This window comes from Patiria miniata, unplaced genomic scaffold (genome assembly GCF_015706575.1).
Source record: "Patiria miniata isolate m_02_andy unplaced genomic scaffold, ASM1570657v1 HiC_scaffold_22, whole genome shotgun sequence".
NCBI classification, from domain to species: domain Eukaryota; kingdom Metazoa; phylum Echinodermata; class Asteroidea; order Valvatida; family Asterinidae; genus Patiria; species Patiria miniata.
The window spans coordinates 4,010,609-4,033,678 of NW_024037061.1; the positions used below are offsets into that span (position 1 = coordinate 4,010,609).

General features: G+C 47.9%; 1 protein-coding gene across 2 annotated transcripts in view; it reads right to left on the reverse strand.

The window, feature by feature from the left end:
• Positions 1-588: 588 nt before the first annotated feature.
• Positions 589-23,070, reverse strand: part of LOC119730165 (unconventional myosin-VI-like) — a 47,708-nt gene continuing 25,226 nt past the window's right edge. For both annotated transcript variants that reach the window (XM_038202946.1, XM_038202948.1), the window contains 12 exons: positions 22,411-22,569; positions 21,566-21,698; positions 18,571-18,701; positions 17,392-17,599; positions 15,794-15,946; positions 7,970-8,052; positions 6,797-7,044; positions 6,374-6,532; positions 3,925-4,023; positions 3,222-3,337; positions 2,603-2,734; positions 589-843 (listed from right to left, as the gene is read on the reverse strand). In XM_038202946.1, the coding sequence (XP_038058874.1) occupies positions 590-843; positions 2,603-2,734; positions 3,222-3,337; positions 3,925-4,023; positions 6,374-6,532; positions 6,797-7,044; positions 7,970-8,052; positions 15,794-15,946; positions 17,392-17,599; positions 18,571-18,701; positions 21,566-21,698; positions 22,411-22,569 (1,875 nt within the window). In that variant the 3' untranslated portion in view covers position 589. The remainder of the gene's footprint in view (positions 844-2,602; positions 2,735-3,221; positions 3,338-3,924; positions 4,024-6,373; positions 6,533-6,796; positions 7,045-7,969; positions 8,053-15,793; positions 15,947-17,391; positions 17,600-18,570; positions 18,702-21,565; positions 21,699-22,410; positions 22,570-23,070) is intronic.

A 23,070-nucleotide genomic window follows, 5' to 3' on the forward strand; every position in this document is an offset into this window, starting at 1 on the left:
TTCAACAGTTTTAATTTGTTTCTTGGCACACCCTGTATTGGGAATAATATATAAATTGAAAAGCAAACCAATTTTATTGAGGTGAAACTCAAAAATAGCCCTGGGAATGGTGTTTTAAGTTGTACATATTAACCCTAACCACTTGGTCGGTTTTACTAGAAAGTATCCTGAATCCACCAAAATCCATCAATTTTGCCATGCCAAAAAATGTTGGTGGCCAGTGAGTCCATCACAATCCATCAGTTAGGCGGGAGTAAATCTGTTGAGATCCTGAATCCATCAAAGTCCCCCAACAGCTCAATATGGAGGTATCCTGAATACATCAAAATCCTGCAGTACCGATAGGCTTACTGTCCTGAATCCATCAAAATCCTGCAGTACCGATAGGCTTACTGTCCTGAATCCATCAAAGTCTCCCAACAGCTCAATATGGAGGTATCCTGAATCCATCAAAATCCTGCAGTTCCGCTAGGCTTACAATCCTGAATCCATCAAAGTCCCCCAGTTTGTGCAAGATGGAGGTATCCTGAATCCGCCGAAATCCCCCAAAACAGGGGTGTGGATTTTGATGGATTCAGGTATGTTAGGGTTAAAAAATAAAAATTATAAATGTAAAAGAGATGCTATTTGTGTGCTTACCCGCTATCAACAAAATGGTCGGCTTGTCGGCATGAACCTCCATCTGTCTAGCGATCCACTGACCGTCGAAGTGAGCGTACCAGACACTGCGCTCGCGTACCCCTGGGTTCTGAGAGGGACGGGCGAACGCCACGCGGAAGAAGCGTTGGGCGTTGTTGGTGACCTGGGGTGCAGATGGGGCTGGGATGAGAGGGGCTTGCATGGCTACAAAAGACAAGTTATGTTAGTAGAAAATATCTGCCAAATTTTGGTGAAATCCATTTCATCAGCATAAATCCTATAAGAAATGATACTTGTGTTTGTTGAGACTAAGGTCCAAGTGGCAATTCCACGGTTATTCACGTTACATTTTTGATGTACTTTTGAGTTTCCTTGGGCTGTAATTACCTCACTAAAAAGGTTTAATAACTGTTATCCCCATGGTAGATAGAGTAGACCTAGACCTACCTAAGCACCAAAGATGACATCCAGAAAAATGTGTTATGTATGATAAACAAGACGCACAAAATCGTTTACTCACATTACGAAAATGTACCGTGAGTAACTGTGGAATTGCCCCAATGCTTTATTCAATGTCCAATCCAATATGTAACACTAGGACATTTAGAGCCGTGAAGGAGGTCATGGTGATTGTGTTCTTGGGCAAGACACTTTACAACAATAACCTCCTTAACCAGAAGTATAAATTTGGTACCTGTCACAGTACAGACCAAATTGCGCTGACCTGGAGTTTCTGCAGGAAGAGGTTAATGGCTTAATGAACAGGGGTAATAATTGTGAATGGTTTTGAGACATTTGTATTTGGCATTTCATCACCACTATACTTTATCGTCTTCTTTTGAGGCGGGGAGGGGGGTGGTGCTAGGAGGGGGAGGGGCTTGCTTGGAGAGGGCATAGCTTGCTTGGCAGGAAGGGGCTTTGTTGGAGGGAGGGACTTGCTTTGAGGGGAGGGGCTTGCTTGTGAGGGGAGGGGCTTGCTTGTATGGGAGGGGCTTGCTTGGAGGGGAAGGGGCTTGCTTGGAGGGGAAGGGGCTTGCTTTGAGGGGAAGGGATTGCTTGGAGGAGAAGGGGTTTGCTTGGAGGGGAACGGGCTTGCTCGGAGGGGAAGGGGCTTGCTTGGAGGAGAAGGGGCTTGCTTGTAGGGGAGGGGCTTGCTTTGAGGGGAGGGGCTTGCTTGTAGGGGAGGGGCTTGCTTTGAGGGGAGGGGCTTGCTTGTAGGGGAGGGGCTTGCTTTGAGGGGAGGGGCTTGCTTGTAGGGGAGGGGCTTGCTTTGAGGGGAAGGGATTGCTTGGAGGGGAAGGGGTTTGCTTGGAGGGGGAAGGGGCTTGCTTGGAGGAGAAGGGGTTTGCTTGGAGGGGGAAGGGGTTTGCTTGGAGGGGAAGGGGCTTGCTTGGAGGGGGAAGGGGTTTGCTTGGAGGGGGAAGGGGTTTGCTTGGAGGGGAAGGGGCTTGCTTGGAGGAGAAGGGGTTTGCTTGGAGGGGGAAGGGGTTTGCTTGGAGGGGAAGGGGCTTGCTTGGAGGGGGAAGGGGTTTGCTTGGAGGGGAACGGGTTTGCTTGAAGGGGAAGGGGCTTGCTTGTAGGGGAGGGGCTTGCTTTGAGGGGAGGGGCTTGCTTTGAGGGGAAGGGGCTTGCTTGGAGGGGAAGGGGCTTGCTTGGAGGGGAACGGGCTTGCTTGGAGGGGAACGGGCTTGCTTGGAGGGGAAGGGCTTGCTTGGAGGAGAAGGGGTTTGCTTGGAGGGGAAGGGGCTTGCTTGGAGGGGAAGGGGCTTGCTTGGAGGAGAAGGGGCTTGCTTGGAGGGAAGGGGCTTGCTTGGAACAGGAGGGGCTTGCCTGGAACGGGAGGGGCTTGCTTGGAGAGGAGGGACTTGCTTGGAGAGGGAGGGGATAGCTTTGGAGAGGAGGGGGGGCCTTGTTTAGATGGGACAGGGCTTGCCCTAAGGAGCTGTTGAGATTGATAACTCACTGTTCTGCATGACTGCTTCAGGAGCTCTCTCTTGCTTTACCGCCGTCTGTTTCTTGTTCTTCATCTTCCAGGCGTGATAGACCTTCAGACGACGGTGGAACTCTTCCTTACAAGCAGCCAGCAAATCAACATCTATCAAACAGACACAAAGAATGAATGACTTGTCTTCTTGCATCAGAAATGGACAGCATTTATCCTAAACCCTCCCAGATCCATCAAAATCCACAGGAAACTTTTCATAGGATTTTGTCAGATTTCGAAAGTTAATGGAGGATTTTGTAGAATTGAGGAAGGTATAGCCTAGCCGCTATTACTATACAAGAGGCTTGATTTCCTGATAAAGTTCGAGGATTTTGTAGGATTTTGTAGGATTCCGTAGGATTGTGTAGGACTCCGTAGGATTTTGTAGGATTCCGGAGGATTTTGTGGGGTTGAGGAAGTTAGAGCCCTGCCACTATTACTTTACATGTAGCTGGATGCCCCTTGAAATTTTTTAATAAGAGGATATGCCATTGGGTTTCTGTAGCCCATAACTAAGTGACCCCGAGGTCAACGGAACAGAAATATAACAGTCGTTCCCTGACTCCATTTTATGACAGAAGTCTTTGGACAAGCTTACCTGTGGATGTGTTGATAGTGTCTCGCAGTTCGGCATACTTCCATTTGGACAAGTCGTACTTGGGCTGGGGTGCGGCCGCGACCATGGCAGCGTTCACCACAGATGCCATATCCATTCTGGTGACCAAATGAGAATCAGGACCCAATTAAGAATTTACTTCCAGACAATAAAATTTTAGTGTAGTACTGGATATGAAAGGGTTGACTTATAGCACAGCTGTATCAGGAAAGTGGCCTAGTGGTCTCATGGTTACGGTTTGTGACTCATGATGAAAGGGTCAGGGGTTCGAAACCAGCTGCTGGCCATATGAGACCAAGGGGTACACCCCCCCCCCTTTGGTCCCCAAACCCTTTGCACACTGTAGACCATCTCCCTACATATCTCAAAAGAAGTCGTGAGATTCTAGGAACAAAATGCCCAACACAAAAAATGGGGGGGGGGGTCCCCTCCGTTGCATATCTTGATGATGTGTCCTTGGGCCAGCCACTTTACTCCAATTTGCCTCTCACACTGCAGGAGTATAAACAGGTAGCTGCATTTGATTGGATAGAAAACTTCCCATCTATGAGAAATAGAAATATTCTCAGTTGTTTCATTTCAAGAAAACTGGAGATACAGGAGTGCGAGACAGACTTGTTGTTTTCTTCTTTTTACATCAATGCAAAGACCGCTTGCCTCGCCCTGCTCTTGAGATTAGACTCACCTGACTGGTTCCTCAACTGGCACTACTTGAGACTCAGCCTCCTGAGCCAGGCGGAGCGCCAGCTCATGATCACGTCGCTCCTGCTCCAACTGAGCTTGTCTGGAATTAAGCAGAAAATATACTGTGATTACACAAATTGGGATGGGGATGCACTGGGTTAGGCTTGGCTTGGATGGGGTGGGCTGGGCTGAGTTAAGATGGTTCTGGGTTGGGCTGGGTGTGTAGAACTGGAACAGAATGGTTTGATTGGGATGCACCGGGCTAGGCTTGGCTGGGTTGGGTTGTGGTGGGCTGGGTTGAGTTGGTGCTGGGTTGGGCTGGGTGTATAGGACTGGGACACAATGGTTTGATTGGGATGCACTGGGCTCGATTGGGTTGTGGTGGGCTGGGTTGAGTTGGTGCTAGGTTGGGCTGGGTGTATAGAACTGGGACAGAATGGTTTGATTGGGATGCACCGGGCTAGGCTTGGCTGGGTTGGGTTGGGTTGTGGTGGGCTGGGTTGAGTTGGTGCTGGGTTGGGCTGGGCGTATAGAACTGGGCCAGAATGGTTGGATTGGGATGCACTGGGCTAGGCTTGACAGGTTTGGGTTGGGAGGGGCTGGGCTCAGTTGGTGCTGGATGGGGCTGGGCATACAAAACTGGGCCAGAATGGTTGGATTGGGATGCATTGGGATAGGCTTGACTGGGTTGGGTTGGGATGGGCTGGGCTCAGTTGGTGCTGGGTGGGGCTGGGCGTACAAAACTGGCACAGAATGGTTGGATTGGGATGCATTGGGCTAGGCTTGACTGGGTTGGGTTGGGATGGGCTGGGCTCAGTTGGTGCTGGGTGGGGCTGGGCGTACAAAACTGGCACAGAATGGTTGGATTGGGATGCGTTGGGATAGGCTTGGTTGGGTTGGGATTGGCTGGGCTCAGTTGGTGATGGGTGGGGCTGGGCGTATAGAACTGGCACAGAATGGTTGGATTGGGATGCACTGGGCTAGGCTTGGCTGGGTTGGGTTGGGATGAGCTGGGCTCAGTTGGTGCTGGGTGGGGCTGGGCGTACAAAATGGCACAGAATGGTTGGATTGGGATGCATTGGGCTAGGCTTGACTGGGTTGGGTTGGGTTAGACTGGGCTCGGTTGAGTTGGCGCTGGGTTGGGCTGGGCGTATAGAACTGGGCCAGAATGGTTGGATTGGGATGCACTGGGTTAGGCTTGGCTTGGTTGGGTTGGGTTGGGATGGGATGGGCTGGGCTCAGTTGGCGCTGGGTTGGGCTGGGGGTATAGAACTGGGCCAGAATGGTTGGATTGGGATGCATTGGGCTAGGCTTGACAGGTTTGGGTTGGGAGGGGCTGGGCTCAGTTGGTGCTGGGTGGGGCTGGGCGTACAAAACTGGCACAGAATGGTTGGATTGGGATGCATTGGGATAGGCTTGACTGGGTTGGGTTGGGATGGGCTGGGCTCAGTTGGTGCTGGGTGGGGCTGGGGGTATAGAACTGGGCCAGAATGGTTGGATTGGGATGCACTGGGTTAGGCTTGGCTTGGCTGGGTTGGGTTGGGATGGGATTGGCTGGGCTCAGTTGGCGCTGGGTTGGGCTAGGGGTTTAGAACTGGGCCAGAATGGTTGGATTGGGATGCATTGGGCTAGGCTTGACAGGTTTGGGTTGGGAGGGGCTGGGCTCAGTTGGTGCTGGGTGGGGCTGGGCGTACAAAACTGGCACAGAATGGTTGGATTGGGATGCATTGGGATAGGCTTGACTGGGTTGGGTTGGGTTAGACTGGGCTCGGTTGAGTTGGCGCTGGGTTGGGCTGGGTGTATAGAGCTGGGCCAGAATGGTTGGATTGGGATGCATTGGGCTAGGCTTGACAGGTTTGGGTTGGGAGGGGCTGGGCTCAGTTGGTGCTGGGTGGGGCTGGGCGTACAAAACTGGCACAGAATGGTTGGATTGGGATGCATTGGGATAGGCTTGACTGGGTTGGGTTGGGATGGGCTGGGCTCAGTTGGTGCTGGGTGGGGCTGGGGGTATAGAACTGGGCCAGAATGGTTGGATTGGGATGCACTGGGTTAGGCTTGGCTTGGTTGGGTTGGGTTGGGATGGGATGGGGTGGGCTGGGCTCAGTTGGCGCTGGGTTGGGCTGGGGGTATAGAACTGGGCCAGAATGGTTGGATTGGGATGCATTGGGCTAGGCTTGACAGGTTTGGGTTGGGAGGGGCTGGGCTCAGTTGGTGCTGGGTGGGGCTGGGCGTACAAAATGGCACAGAATGGTTGGATTGGGATGCATTGGGATAGGCTTGACTGGGTTGGGTTGGGTTAGACTGGGCTCGGTTGAGTTGGTGCTGGGTTGGGCTGGGTGTATAGAACTGGGACAGAATGGTTGGATTGGGATGCACTGGGTTAGGCTTGGCTGGGTTGGGTTGGGTTGGGGTGGGCTGGGTTGAGGTGGGTTGTTTAACAGTTTTCTTACTTTCTAAGTTGTTCCTGCAGTCTGGCCGTCTCCTCAGCCTGTTTCTTCTTGTCCAACTCAAACTGGCGTCTCTCCTCCTCCAATTTCTTGCGTTCCATCTCAAGCCGCTTCTGCAGCGAGGCCTCCTCCTCAATACGTCGTCGTTCCATCTCTTCTTTCCTAGCGAAACAAAATATCCCAACTACATTAACCCTCCTAGCAAGAAGTCAATATTCAGAGCTATATCAATAACCCTCTAAAACCCTGCAGGTCCGTTTCAGGTGAAGGGATATGAAGTGTTAAAGTAACTGTGTCACACAAAGAGTCACTGCACACGAAACAGCACTGTGGAGAGCAGTGAAGCGTGATCAAATCTGCGTGATTTCTCCACTTCCGCCTGTGCCCAGTTCCGTCTCATTTTGCACGATCGTTCTTCACACTTACTTCTTTCGTTCTTCCTCGTCCAGTCTACGTTTCCTCTCCCTCTCTGCCTCCTCCTCCTTGCGGCGGCGTTCCAGCTCCTCCTGGTGTTTCCGTTCTCGCTCCATCTCCTCCTGGATGCGGCGCAGGCGTTCCCGCTCTTTCTCCTCGGCCGCTTTCTTCTGCATCAGGAGTTGGATCTGACGGCGTACTTTCTCCGCCAGGATCAGGTGGGCGTCCTCGATATCCCGCCGTTTCAGGTTGGTGTTTGTCTGGGAAGACATCAATCAAGCCAAATATTTGAAACGAGTCTAATCTAAGAAATCGGAAAAGTTTTCCAGCAAATCAGAAAAGTTTTCAAATAAAGCAAGAAGGGAAACTGACTCGGTGCGTCATAATAAGTTTTTAACATTGAACAGAGAAATTGACTGGAGCGGGGTTTGAGCCTGGGACCTCCGTATTACCTGTCCAGAGGTCGCACAGAACTGCCGAAATAAGGATGGACTACTCGGTTGGTAGAGCACCGGAACACCAATCCGGGGCTTGCAGGTTCAAACCCCGCTCCAGTCAATTTCTTTGTTCACATCCGTAACTCTGATGTTCTCCAACGTGCTGAGATGACCAGTATCGAAGCCATGATTGTGAGACGTCAACTGCAGTGGTTCAGGCATGTGAGAAGGATGGAGGACACCGTTCTACCGAAACAACTTTTTTTTGTTGAACTCAGCTCTGGCAAGCGTCCACGTGGAAGACCCAAAAGACGTTTGATGGACCTCCTCAAACTGAACCTGCACCGCTGTGGAATTCCCATTGACACCTGGGAGGACAAAGCAGCTATCCGCTCCACCTGGCGCTCCACCATCACATGTGGAGCTCAGCTTTTCAAGACCTCACGCCTTCAGCAGGAGGACGAGAAAAGACGCCGAAGGAAAGAACGGGCGTCTCAGCCTTACTCAATCCCGCATTTCTCCTGCTCCATCTGTGGACGACCAATACAGTCACGGCTGGGACTATATAGCCACGAGACCAGTCATCAACAGTGAGGGAGACAGCAGCAAAAGTCACAACTCCTCGAATCGAGGATTGCCCGACGACGACTTTTAAAATGAAAGCAGAAAAGTTACAAAGAGCTTGTCCAGATATCTGGTTATGCACCTATCAATTCCTACTTCCAACCCTCTATAAAATAAAGCTCACCTTAATCTTGTGGACGAGTGCAGCCAGTTCCTTGCCGACATCCTCTGCGTGCTTCCTGGTGGTTGCGTCCTCAACACCCTTGGCTGAAAAGGACAAATCAAAAAGAAAAAGTAGAGATTTGACCTCTTAAATTGCTCGTAACTTTGATATATGATGATGTCACGATGACGTCACAAAAATTACCACATCGTCGTCAGGGGTTCATCCTCGAACGATGATTACATCTACAGTGCTTGAACCGTTTGGCAGAAAGTCTGTTTGTTTTAAAAATGAAGCTTCTTTTGGTATTTTGAATTCACCTAACCTTGACCGTCTGGTAACCAAGGAAGGAAAAGTCAGCCGACTTTGCGTTGACGATCAAAAATGTTCGTCAAGGCATGGTCTATGAGAACATAAAATCTGAACACAATTGTTCATTTGTGACCTGCCATAGCATAATGAGGAATAACCCCCATCTTTGACTTTCAAGTTTTGTACATCATGTTAAAGCGCAAATCATTGGCTTTCCAATGATACCAAATGTATTTTTGTAGCTTAATTTATTCCAAAGATATGACGCAGGAACTTCAACACAGTGTCCTGCCAAGTTTCTCTAACCTCATTTCAAGAAAAACTGCTTTGAAAAAAACACATGCATTGTGCTACCATCGGTAGTGAAAAAGGTTCTTCAGTTTTTCCACTTTTGTTGGTATTTATTCCGAAAACGTATAGCTACTCAAAAATACAAAACAATCAATATAAATTTTGACATGATTTTTCTAGCATATCCGACTTCAGGCTTCGATTTCTTAAAACAAGGTTTTGGGGGACATTCCTCATTTTGCCTCAGTAGGTCACATTCATTAAATGACTAATGAATGTAAAAGTTTTACAGTATTCGGAACGGACGACGGATAAACATGTGAAGAGCTAGGCACGTAAAGAGCTGTGACTCGCTCGCAGCGAGCGAGGCCGGAAATATAGCCGTGTTCCCTAACTTGGCGCACTTCGAAGCTTACCCGACTTTCCTCGTGTAGTGTTGCCAAACTTCTTTGTTGACAAACCTCAAATTCGTGCAGTAAAATGCTAGTACTTTTACCTTTTTAATGCTTGCTAGTTAACCTCTGTGAACAATTTCAGTTTCATAAAATTTAATCCGAAATTCAAAAATGGTGGCGTCCGGAATTGGGCACAAATTGTCGGAGTGTTCCCTAACGTGGCGCACTTGAATAAATCTCGGAAAATTCCAAATTAATATTTAAGAATTTCTGTAAACTTGATAAATTCCCCCCCACAGTAGTGTGGTTGGGGTCTACGAGCGAATACTTACCTGTAGAGCGAATACTACATATGCATTGTTCCCTATGCCGGCAGGCAATTTGCTAAGAGTTTTACATACAATAGCGCCCTCACGTGTCCTACCCACGACGCCCTGTGACATGCGCACTACGTTAGCGTCCTCTTTTTCTCAAGCGTTACTTGCGTAAGCACTCAAGGAATCGAGTATAGTGGGGAAGGAGGGAGGGGTGCTCTACAGGTAAGTATTCGCTCGTAGACCCCAACCACACTACTGTGGGGGGGAGTCTACATCACTCTACTTACCTGTAGAGCGAATACTACATATGCATAGACTCGCACCGAGTAAGGCGGTGGGTATACGCAAATTACCGTATGTCTACAGGGGTGTAGGACATGAGGCGTGTCCAAAGGCAAACAACACCAAACCAAAAAACCTACACCCCAGACGCTCCAGGTTTCACCTCGTAAGGGGAACCCAAAGAGCTCGTGCGCAAAAAGTCAGGGGGGTGTAACCATTATGGGGATGAACCCATGATAGGTACACCTAATTAAACTTAATGCCCATACAAATATATATGTATATTTATATGCTCACCTGTTAGTGCTTCCGTGAGGCTCGACTGGCCGCCAGCAGCACTTCTCTTCCAGCCTTGCCATCTACCTGGAGGACATCTTTCAGGTAGCATTCGGAGAACGTGTTAGGGTTCTTCCAGCAGGCTGCCTTGACGATGTCACCTAGGGGGACACCTTTAAAAAAGGCCCACGAGGTGGACACTCCCCTGACCTCATGCGCTCGAATGGGTCCCTGGGTCGCTGGCCAGCCGCCCGGTACGGAACGGATAGCTGTCACGATCCAGCGAGTGATTGTATCGCGGGACGCCGGCCCATGGGGCGGGGTCGTTGCGATGAATAATTTGTTGTGTCCCGTACGAAGTGACTTCGTACGGTTGACATACAACTTAAGTGCTCGAACTGGCACCAAAGTTGTCATTTGTCTCGTTCGAAAAAGACTTGATGTCCGGGACAAAGATGTCCGGGGGTGTAAAGGTCTGCGACTGGTTCTCTGCGAGAAAACCGGCCGTAGGGATCAGGCGGACACCCCCCGGTTCCCACCGGATGTGTCCTGTCTGCATCGATAACGAGTGTAGTTCACTACGTCGTCGGGACGTAGCGACAGCCAATAGAAAAGCTACTTTGATGGAGAGTTGTAACAAAGTTGAGCAATTCATTGGTTCAAAGGGAGCCTTCGCCAGTGTAGATAATACACTGAAGAGGTCCCAAGATGGGATTAATGTGCGTACTGGGGGACGAGTATTAAACATCCCCTTGATCAGTGGGGTAATTGCAGGGTTGCCGGAAACGGAGGAACCGTCCGAAAATCCCTGATGGATCACGGCAACGGCCGATCGATAATTTTTGACCGTGGCCGTCGTGAGCCCACTGTTAAAAAGGTATAGGAGGAAATCCCCCACTTCCCCTACAGAAGTATTGGGGGGATGAATGGATTGCTGTCTGCACCATTTAAGAAATGGCGTAGTCGGCTATCGTACACCTTTCTGGTTGAGGCTCTACGGGACTGAGCTGCAATTGTTGCAGCTCGTCGCGAAAGGCCTGCTGAGCAGAGGGATCGCGTGACAATACCCAGCACGTCAGGTGAAGATCCCCCAGAGCCTGGTGACTGATTCCCGAGCTGGGCTGATAAAGGAGATCGGCCCTCCTCGGTAGAATTACCAGGCGGTGAACCAAGAGTCGGCCGAGCCGGGGAAAACCACGGCTGGCGGGGCCAGAACAGGCTATGAGGAGAATTCGGCAATCCTCCTGCTCGATCTTGGTCAGCACTCGAGAAACGAGGGAGATGGGTGGGAAGGCGTAGGCCAGTAGGCCGTCCCACCGCACCGACAGTGCATCGGTCTGCCACGCGTTGGGATCTGGGTCCCTCGCGCAGTAGATCGGTAGCTGATTTTCATTCGCGACGCGAATAGGTCCACATGCGGCCGGTCGATTAGTCGGAAGATCGACTGAGCCACCTGTGGGAGCAGTGACCACTCTGTCGGGGCGATCCAGCCTCCGGAGAGAGCGTCGGCTGTGACGTTCTCTTCCCCCGGGATGTGTACTGCCGACAGTGCTATCCCGTGATGTATGCACCAGAGGGTGAGATCCCACGTTAGTGCACACAGATGGCCTGACCGAGTGCCACCCTGGTGATTGATGTATGCCACCACTGTGGCGTTGTCGCATCGTACCAGGACTGCTTGCCCTCTGACGTCCGACTGGAAATGTTTTAGTGCGTTGGTGACTGCCAGCATTTCCAGGACGTTGATGTGGGACGATTGATGTGCGGGGCCCCACACGCCCGCGACCTGTCGCGGGTGGAGGGTAGCCCCCCAGCCGTACCCTGACGCGTCGGTTGTGATAAGTACCGACGGGCGGGGCGGGCGGAAAACGCGGCCCTGCATTATATTGGCCTCGACTAGCCACCAACGAAGGTGGGGGACTAGCCAAGACGTAGTGGGCACCGGATGGTCGATCGGGTGCCAGCGGGGTCTGTAGAAAGACAGCAGGTGAAGGTGAATTGGCCTCATCCTCAGCCTGCAAAAATCCACTAAGTCCACCAGACTGGCCATAAGGCCCAACAGCCTGAGCCAGGCTCGGGCCGGAGCCACTACCGTCGGGAGGAAGAGGGACACGCACTGCCGAAGGTTCAGCAGGCGGTCCTCCGATGGACGGGCCAATCCCCTGCGAAGATCGAGGGATGCACCTAGAAAGGTGGGAACCCGAGAGGGGACTGGGTGGGATTTCTTGGTGTTAATGAGAAATCTCAGGTCGGTAGCAAGGTGCCACGTTAGTTGGAGCGCCGCTTCCGTCTCCCCTCGAGAACGACCCACTACATGTACTAGCCAATCGTCGAGGTACATGAATATCATGATCCCTCGTCGCCACAGTGCCGCCCCGATCGTCTTCACGATCCAGGTGAACACCTGCGGAGAAGTGGGTAGCCCGAATGGGAGCACCACAAATTCGTACAGTATATCTTTGTATTGGAAACGTAGGAATTTGCGGTGCTCCGGCCTGATCGGTACGTGAAAATACGCATCTTTCAAGTCTATACGAGAATGGTCCGTAACGTTTCCATGCGGAAACGTTTCGGACGTATGAACTTGTTGAGGGGTTTTAAGTTCAATATTGGACGCCACACGCCGGTCTCCTTCTTGGGGGCCAAGAAGAAGGTTGACATGAAACCTGCCCTGGTCCCCCCTTGGGGGACAACACGAACTGCTCTCTTTAGAAGGAGGGCGTCGATCTCCTCCTCGAGGGAGCGGCGTTTTGCTGTGTCGGGCAGTATGGGCGTTGTCCGAATAAGCATGTCCAATGGGGGGGGGGGGGGGGGGTGTCCTCGTAAACTCGAGCGCGTAACTGCTGCTGTTCGTTTCGAGGACCCACCGGTCGGAAGTCACCTGCACCCAGGACCCCACGAACGGGAGGCCGTTCGGAGACGCATAAGTCACTTGCGCCACGCCCCGGTGTACCGGGTAGTGGGCGCCCGGAAACCGCGTCCCGACTGGGGACGCCGTTGTCCGGTATGTGGTTGTGAATAACGCGGGCCCACCGTCTTATCGGCGCGCCCACGAAATCCACCACGGGCCGCCCTGACCGGGCGGCGTCAGGGAATGACAAAAGAAGGTTGTTTCTTTGTCTTGTCCGCAGTTTTCAACTCGGCCGGTTTCTTGAGATTAATTCTCTCAGTGGCCTTGAGGCGCTTTGCTTCGGCCTCCATGGCCTCCTGGAACTTACCAGAAAATAAGTCCGGGCCTGAAAGCGGAAGTTCGTCGAGACGCTTACGTGCTCCCGGTGACGGGAGGAAAAGCGCATCTAGCACATTGGCGCGGCGTGACGATGTTGCTAAGGTCGACACTCTAGCAAACTGGTCGAGAGTGGAGCACAGGCCGCGATCGAGGCAATGGAGAGCAGCCACCATCATGTCGGCTGGTATCACCGAATCTTCTTCATATCCCAGTGCCAGGTACTCTGATAGGAGAAGAAGAAAGGACGTCGCACGCATACCCATGCGTGCCGCCAAGTCCATTCTACGGGTGACATCCTCCAGTTTTCCACGGGTCTTGTCTGTAAAAAGGAACTTTGGATGAAGCTGTCCCTCGGTCAGCGGCGAGTTTGTCAATGGCCGAGTCCGGCAGGACTGGAGTTGAGAAATATTTCTCAAAATCCCCTGGGGGAAAATGATAATACGAGTCTACGCGCTTAGCATAGGCACTCCATGTCTTTGCGTGCATTATCCCATCGATGTGGTCAACGCACACGCGGTCCAGGGGCATTGTGGGAAACGCCCGGACCGGTTCTGCCGTCGGTCCCGATCTCTTCTTGAATGACTGACGTTCAGGAGGAGGAGGAGGTTCGGTCCCAGCAGGAAGATTCAGAACTCTGATCATATCCCGTTGGCCCTTTTAAAATTTTTTTTTTTTTTTTTTTTAATTTTTTTTTTTTTTTTTTTCGGGTCAGCTCGCTCTCGTCCGCCGAGTTGTCAGAGTACGGGGGCGAGTTGTCACCGGGGAATGGGAACCAGGCCCCGGGGGCGAAGCAGCGCCGTCACGGTATCGAGCCCCGCTCGGACTCTAGTGACACCGATGGGTGTAAACTAATACCGGGCGGTGACGCCGGTGCACGGCTCTCCGTGCACGGCATTGTCCGCTGGTCTGTAGTCACCCCACCACGGCCGTCGCTTTGGCCCGGAGTCATCCAGCTGTGAACGTAGTCTCCCTGTCGGCCCGACAATGAGGCCGCGAGGGAGTGAAAAGCCTCCAAAAAATCATCGCGTGAAATCGGGTCGCTACCCTTGTGGCGTTTCCCGCGGTGTGATTGATCGGATGACTCACTAAAACTCGTCGAAGAACGGCGATTCTTTTTCGATTTTTTTTTTTTTTTTTTTTGAAGAACGACTCCGAGTAGTTGCCGAGGATTGCGGGGACACGGGGATGCCCGAACAACGAATAAAATCCGATGTAGAGGCATGGCCCTCCGAGCGTAGCGTTAACGCTCTGGGGGAATCCCAGGGATTCGGCTCTACGCTATCAATAGCCCGGGCGGCCGACAGCGCCCCCACGCCGGTAACATAGGCGGGTGCTGTACGGTCGATTAACCGGCCATATAACAGCCCATCCCCAGGCATCGTGGTAATCACGGGGCTGGGTGGGCCTGGGTGCACTGAGCCATGGAGGAGTACTTCCTCCGGCTGCGTGTGCCCCGTAGATTAACGGTCGATTAACCGGCCATATAACAGCCCATCCCCAGGCATCGTGGTAATCACGGGGCTGGGTGGGCCTGGGTGCACTGAGCCATGGAGGAGTACTTCCTCCGGCTGCGTGTGCCCCGTAGACGGGCCAGGGACAGGCACGGTGCGCCCCGTAGCGGGGCCACCTTTTGCCGTACGTCCCTTTATGGGTACTGCCCCGGCGTCAGACAATTTCCTTGTCTTGCCGGTGCGTTTCCCCTTCAGTTGGGCGGACCCGTGAATATTGACCGAAGACGGTGGGGTTGTACGGCCCCCCGCTTGGTCAACGGGTCCGTCAGCTCCGACAGCCGGCAGTGGCTGAAGGGGCCGACTAGGGGACTGCTGCCGCGGTGACGTACCATCACCGGTGCAGTCCCCCGAGAACTCGGGCTCGTCTGGTGGGATGTACGTCCCTCCATTATCGACACACCCAGTCCTCCCCAACTTCCTAGATTTACACATTTCTTACTTCACTTTCACTCAAATACTTCACTAGAACAACTCTACAATAAACACTTTCTCTTTATTTCTTCGAAATAGCTTTCTCCAAGCAAAAGAGGTACCAATAAAATAGTGAAATTCAGGTCGATTGAAATTCCACGTTATACCTCGCCTGCGGCTAAGAGAAAAAGAGGACGCTAACGTAGTGCGCATGTCACAGGGCGTCGTGGGTAGGACACGTGAGGGCGCTATTGTATGTAAAACTCTTAGCAAATTGCCTGCCGGCATAGGGAACAATGCATATGTAGTATTCGCTCTACAGGTAAGTAGAGTGATGTAGACTCTGTTAAATAATTATTATCTCTACTTACATACCCAGCCAGATGTTTGTCAGAAAATTATTTTCTTATTTTTCAGGGCATTTTCAAAGGGTTCACTCAGCACTTGAAAATAAAATCGGAAAATCACGCCAAATTAAATTTTTCTTCTAACTTTTTTACGGGTAAATAAACTCGCGATTTATGAACAGGAGTGTTTAGAACTTGATGAAATTTCACTTTCTGTGAAATTTCAGTTTAAACTTTTGCTCTAGGCAGGCGCTACAGGCGAAAAATCAAAGTGCGCCACGTTGGGGCCGCGCCACGTTAGGGTACATCAACAATATCAGGGTGTGCTACCCGCAGATGACGGCCTGAACCCGTCTGGCATCGAGGTTCGTGAAAAACAACCCCGCGCCTGAGTCCGGTCAATGACAAAATGATCCCGGCGCGAACTGGTTAAAATATTGTACAGTAAATTAATACATTGCATGAACTCCATACCGATCTCGTTCATCTGTAGGAATTCCTTCTGCAGTTTGCGGACCTGCATCAGACCTCTGTATCTTGGGCGATGCTTGCGGACGGCCAGGAACATACGAACCATGCTCTGCATCTTGACCAGGGACGCTCGACGGTACAGAATCTTGTTCTTCACTGAATTCGGGTAAAAAAAAACACCCAACATTTATGTGAACAACACAGCAATACCTTTAAAACTTGTATTTTTCATGTCATTATCGCATGAACGAACTTTACATTTTGTTTTTTTACAGAGTTGAAGGAAGGATACATAGACTGCCATTTTTATGTAAACAACACAATTACACATTTAAAGGCATATAAGATCATCGGGGAGTCAGGTTGGCGTAGCGGTATTTTCCTCGCCTTCCACCGCTGTGACCCGGGTTCGAATCCCGCCTGGGCCAATATGTGGATTGGGTTTTCAGTCCCTGCCTGATTCCGTGGGTTTTCCCCAGAATATTCTTCTGGGCATTTCCTCCCACCTCTAAAACTGTAACTTCTTCTCATTGTCTTCTCTCCACAGGTTTCTTCAGGCTTGCGAGCTACAGTGCCTAGGGCGCTTTTGAGGAATCCTTGGTTTCATTACCAGAAATGATTAATAATAATTATAATAATAATCTGTATTTATCTCAAAAGTAATCTACTGAATTTATTATCAAAATGCTTATTTGGATTAAAGATCATTCTGGTACTAAACACTCCATGAAATTATTCCGTCTGGCTTCCTGTCATTTAGGAGAAATCACGAAATGTAGGTGATGTCCAACGATTAGTCAATCGACTGATTTTTGGAAATAAAGAGTGCTATGGACGAAATCGTGTTTTGTGAGCAAAAGGATGTGCATAGTGTTGTTTTTTTTTACTGTTTTTCTCGAAAGTGCAACATCCACTGAGCTGAAACTTTTAACTTTTACATTTCATAGTTAATTTATAATGAACAGTTATGTAGATGTATACATGTAATTTTCTCAATGATTCTGCTAGTAAGTGTTGCTCTTTCGAAGCACAGATTCATGTGAGCATGTTCCCGCTTATTTTCGGTTTTGAATTATTCTGAACTTTAATCAGTCTAGATTTACTGTAAATTATTATTGCATTATCTTCTCAATCTTCTGGAACGAGTAGTTTGAAGTATTTTGTTTCATTATCTTGGATTTTGATGCTATTTTCAGTAAAAACCGTAATTTTCCAAGATGGCGGCTGTACGATACGGTTTGGCGGGAAACCACCAAAAGCCGCCATTATCGTTAATAGTTAAGTGTTCCTAGAAATAATGTAGATGCAGAAAGTTTGCACTCTTATTTCATTTTATTTATTCCATTTAATTATGTGCTTGTAAATATTAATTGTCTTTGCAATGCTGACCGGAGACGAGGAAAGACCATGTCATAATTTGCTTTCCTTTTCCCGTTTATGCAGAATAAACCAGCACAAAACAGAAACCAAATCGCCGAGTCCTCTTCCTACTTTTCAAATCTTAACACCCAGGGTCACATAATTGGAAACGAACAAAATGCATGAAACGCAAATGATCCTATCTGCCTTTTATGTATTGTTTATTAATTATTTTGTCTTACGTTTGATGACCATCAGCGTCCCCCACTGCGCCTTCTTCCAGCGAGTGCAGATCAGCCAGCGACGGACCTTCTTGATCAGTTCCCGCAAGGTGTCCGGATCGCCCTTCATCATCTTGTCAAACTCAGCAAACTTGCCCGGACGGAAGAAGACTTTGGTCAGGCCGAATTTGTAGTCGCGGTCGTCGAGGCCCAGGGCGTGGAACAGGGCCTATGGGAGAGGCGCGATAAGAAGAAAAATTAGTCAAGCTGGAAAGAATCGTTAAAGGGAATATACATCATTTGCTTTTGCTGTAATTTTCAGAAATGGATGGAATAGGGGGGTTGGAAATATATAGCAAATATAGTAACACTGACTTTTTTGAGGTTTTGGGTTCGAAAATGCTATAAAAACCAATAAAAACAATCATTTTCCTGTAGTCTGGTTCCCTGACTCCATTTAAGATGAAACAGAGCAGTTTACATATATTGTGGAATTGTAAGGCCAGGGAACCAGTCTAGCTGGCTTGTACCCGTTCATAGGTGTGTAATCGATTGCAAACAAGTGCCATGGTCAACTGGGGCCAGTATTTGAAAAAAAAGCCAGTTGTTTTCCAACGCTGATCGGCCGATCAGCGTTGGAAATTGATACAAAAATACCACTTTTCTTGAAAATGACAGTATACCAGGTGCCATGATTTTACAGGATGCTTTACACTGTCATTCACTAACAGTCCAGCAAGGTATTTCAAAATGATTTGGTAGTTTTATTTTTTTGATGTTTGCAAATGTTGTATTTTCCCTTTAACTGCAAACAAATAAAGGTATAATTACAGACAAAAGTAAAATTGAAAGAAAAAAATCCAAATAATGAAAATTATTGTGGTGCTTATATAGTGTTTTATACCAAAGGTCTCAAAACGCCTCACAATTATTACCCCTGTTCATCAGGCCATGAGCCAATGTTTTTTATTCTGCAGCAGCTCAAGATCAGCGCATTGTGGTCTCTACCTTCACAGGTACCCATTTATACTCCTGGGTGGAGAGAGGCAATTGGAGTAAAGTGTCTTGCCCAAGAACACAAGCTCCATGTTTCCCGTCAGGGTTCGAACCCATGTACCATTGCATGTGAGTCAAACGCGGTAACCACTGGACCATGGCCCCTCACGGTCAGGCCCCTTGTGGTGAGGCCCCTTGACTTACCTTGCAGAAGAGTCGGGGATCTAGACGAACCAGTTCGGCAGGCATGTACTTCTTGTACATGTCATAGAGATCGGAAAACTGTGTACGGGATGGGAAGCCTCCCTGCATCAGGTCCAATACGGTCACCATTCCTGAACAGAATAAGAAACTCCAGATTTTATTTAATTTTCATCATGAGACATTATGTTCCTCAGTCTACCAAAAATCACCACAAGTCAATCATAAGTCAATCACAAGTCAACTGAACTCTAGCATAAATCATCACGTCAATCACAAGTCAATCACAAGGCGATCACAAGACAATCACAAAACAATCACAAGTCAATCATAAAACAATTACAAGTCAATTACAAGTCAATCACAAGACAATCAGACAATCACAAGTCAACTGGACTCTACCAAAATCACCACAAGTCAATCATAAGTCAATCACAAGTCACTGTAAGTCATGATAAGTCATCACAAGTTAAGCACAAGCCACCAAATGTCAATTACAAGTCATCAGAAGTCATCAAAAGCTATCACAAGTCATCACAAGTCAATCACAAGTCGTCACAAGTCAGTCACAAGTCAATCACAAGTCAATCACAAGTCATCACAAGTCAATCACAAGTCACTATACGTCACTGTAAGTCATGATAAGTCATCACAAGTTAAGCACAAGCCACCAAATGTCAATTACAAGTCATCAGAAGTCATCAAAAACTATCACAAGTCATCACAAGTCAATCACAAGTCAGTCACAAGTCAATCACAAGTCAATCACAAGTAATCACAAGTCAATCACAAGTCACTATACGTCACTGTAAGTCATGATAAGTCATCACAAGTTAAGCACAAGCCACCAAATGTCAATTACAAGTCATCAGAAGTCATCAAAAGCTATCACAAGTCATCACAAGTCAATCACAAGTCATCACAAGTCAATCACAAGTCATCACAAGTTAATCACAAGTCATCACAAGTCAATCACAAGTTAACCACAAGGCATCACAAGTCAATAACAAGTAAATCACAAGTCTATCACAAGCCATCACAAGTCAATCACAAGTCAATCACAAGACAATCAGACAATCACAAGTCAACTGGACTCTACCAAAATCACCACAAGTCAATCACAAGTCAATCACAAGTCACTATAAGTCATGATAAGTCATCACAGTTAAGCACAAGCCACCAAATGTCAATTCCAAGTCATCAGAAGTCATCAAAAGCTATCACAAGTCATCACAAGTCAATCACAAGTCATCACAAGTCAATCACAAGCCAATCACAAGTCATCACAAGTCATCACAAGTCATCACAAGTCAATCACAAGTCACTATACGTCACTATAAGTCATGAGAAGCCACCAAATGTCAATAACAAGTCATCAGAAGTCATCAAAAGCTATCACAAGTCATCACAAGTCAATCACAAGTCGTCACAAGTCTATCACAAGTCAATCACAAGTCATCACAAGTCAATCACAAGTCACTATACATCACTATAAGTTATGATAAGTCATCACAAGTTAAGCACACAAGTCAATCACAAGTCAATCATAAGTCAATCACAAGTCACTGTAAGTCATGATAAGTCATCACAAGTTAAGCACAAGCCACCAAATGTCAATTACAAGTCATCAGAAGTCATCAAAAGCTATCACAAGTCATCACAAGTCAATCACAAGTCGTCACAAGTCAGTCACAAGTCAATCACAAGTCATCACAAGTCAATCACAAGTCACTATACGTCACTGTAAGTCATGATAAGTCATCACAAGTTAAGCACAAGCCACCAAATGTCAATTACAAGTCATCAGAAGTCATCAAAAGCTATCACAAGTCATCACAAGTCAATCACAAGTCGTCACAAGTCAGTCACAAGTCAATCACAAGTCAATCACAAGTAATCACAAGTCAATCATAAGTCACTATACGTCACTATAAGTCATGATAAGTCATCACAAGTTAAGCACAAGCCACCAAATGTCAATTACAAGTCATCAGAAGTCATCAAAAGCTATCACAAGTCATCACAAGTCAATCACAAGTCATCACAAGTCAATCACAAGTCATCACAAGTTAATCACAAGTCATCACAAGTCAATCACAAGTTAAGCACAAGGCATCACAAGTCAATAACAAGTAAATCACAAGTCTATCACAAGCCATCACAAGTCAATCACAAGTCAATCACAAGACAATCAGACAATCACAAGTCAACTGGACTCTACCAAAATCACCACAAGTCAATCACAAGTCACTATAAGTCATGATAAGTCATCACAGTTAAGCACAAGCCACCAAATGTCAATTCCAAGTCATCAGAAGTCATCAAAAGCTATCACAAGTCATCACAAGTCAATCACAAGTCATCACAAGTCAATCATAAGCCAATCACAAGTCATCACAAGTCATCACAAGTCATCACAAGTCAATCACAAGTCACTATACGTCACTATAAGTCATGAGAAGCCACCAAATGTCAATAACAAGTCATCAGAAGTCATCAAAAGCTATCACAAGTCATCACAAGTCAATCACAAGTCGTCACAAGTCTATCACAAGTCAATCACAAGTCATCACAAGTCAATCACAAGTCACTATACATCACTATAAGTTATGATAAGTCATCACAAGTTAAGCACACAAGTCAATCACAAGTCAATCAAAAGCTATCACAAGTCATCACAAGTCAATCACAAGTCATCACAAGTCAATCACAAGTCATCCCAAGTCATCACAAGTCAATCACAAGTCATCACAAGTCATCCACAAGTCAATCACAAGTTAACCACAAGTCATCACAAGTCAATCACAAGTCAATCACAAGTCATCACAAGTCAATCACAAGTCAATCACAAGTCATCCTGTCCCAAGTCAAGTCAATAGGTATTCAAACGAACAGTGACAAAGGCATTCCAGTGTTAACGTTCATCTGTTACTTGTGACTGGACTTGTGACTTTTGAGTTAAACCCTTGGTTTATGGATCTGGGGTAACTTGTCGTACCTGAGCACTGGAGCTGACTGAGAATCTGCCCTCCCTCGAACAGATCCTCCACCATCTTGCCGTTGGGCTTGATGCAACGGATGAAAGCAGAACCGGTGCTCTCCAGTTTGTCCATTAACAGATTGAGTTGTGTCTGGTGGAATCAACAAAAAATTCAACTAATTATACTTTAAGACATTAAATGACCGATTCAATAAGAATGACGCAATTGTATCACGAGAAAGGATTGTGAACTGCCACTGCCTGAATATACTGAATAAATCATAATAATAATAATCAGCATTTAAGAACGCTCTTATTAGTAAACTAAATCACAGCGCTTACAGCATTATTATTACCCCTGATCACTGGGCCAATTAAACATTCCAAATACCATCTCAGCTCCCTGGGGAGTATACAGCTCGATGCTGCCTGTTAGGCGCAAGCAAGCTTATTCAATCACCATAACCATCTCTGCCCTCACAGGTACCCATTTACTCCTGGGTGGAGAGAAGCAATGAGTGACAAAGTGCCTTGCTCAAGGGCACACGCACCATGACCCCGGCTGGACTCGAACCCACAACCCGCAGCTTTACCCACAGACCACGAATCCAGTGCCCTTAACCACGAGGCCACAGCACTCCACAAACCTTCTCATGAGTATGAGTACATTCTCATCAGTACAAGTACGAGTACATTCTCATGACTACGAGTACCAAAAAATGTACTTCAGTTCGAGTACGAGTACATTCTCATTAGTAAGAGTACATTCTCATGAGTACAAGTACGAGTACATTCTCATGAGTTCGAGTACGAATACAAAAAAATGTGTTTGAGTACGAGTATGAGCACGAGTTCTCACCAACCTTGAATTTCATTCCAATACTCTCGAAGGCCAGCTTAGAGATGAAGGGAAGAGCCGGGGGTCCAGGGAAGAGACTCTTGACGTACTCCTCCTTGCTCTCTTGCACCAGATGTTCCAAGGAGGAATGGAGGGCGTCGTTATTCTTCTCAATAAACTCACTCTGAGCGGGGAACACAAACGGGTCATTCTATGAAATGAAGGGTCCAATGTGTGGCATTTTTTCTTGTCCATGTTACCTCTGAACTTTGCCATTCAAGAGTCAACAAAAATGCCTTCAAACTAAAATCTATTTTGGAGTACTTCGTTTGCTTCACAGAATCACTCATAGAGAAAGAATACACTAAGGAGTGCGTCCAGATTTATTCAAAATTCATAGATGTCACAGCACTCCGAAGTATAAACAGCGCAGTAGCATATCTTCGCTCGTACCCCCCGCCCTGCAAACAGGACGCTGGGATACTCTGATGAGCTTCACAGAATCTTGTGAAGGAAGTGGCCTATGACCTATGTATAAAGCATCTGGCTGCAGCTGTTCAAGACCGCAGTTAGACAATGTGCGCAAATGGTATCTGAAAACTTCCCATAGAAATGCGCACATTCCATAGCGGATGTGATTTCTGTTTCATTGCGAACCATGTGGACAAAATTTTGAGCGTCGCAC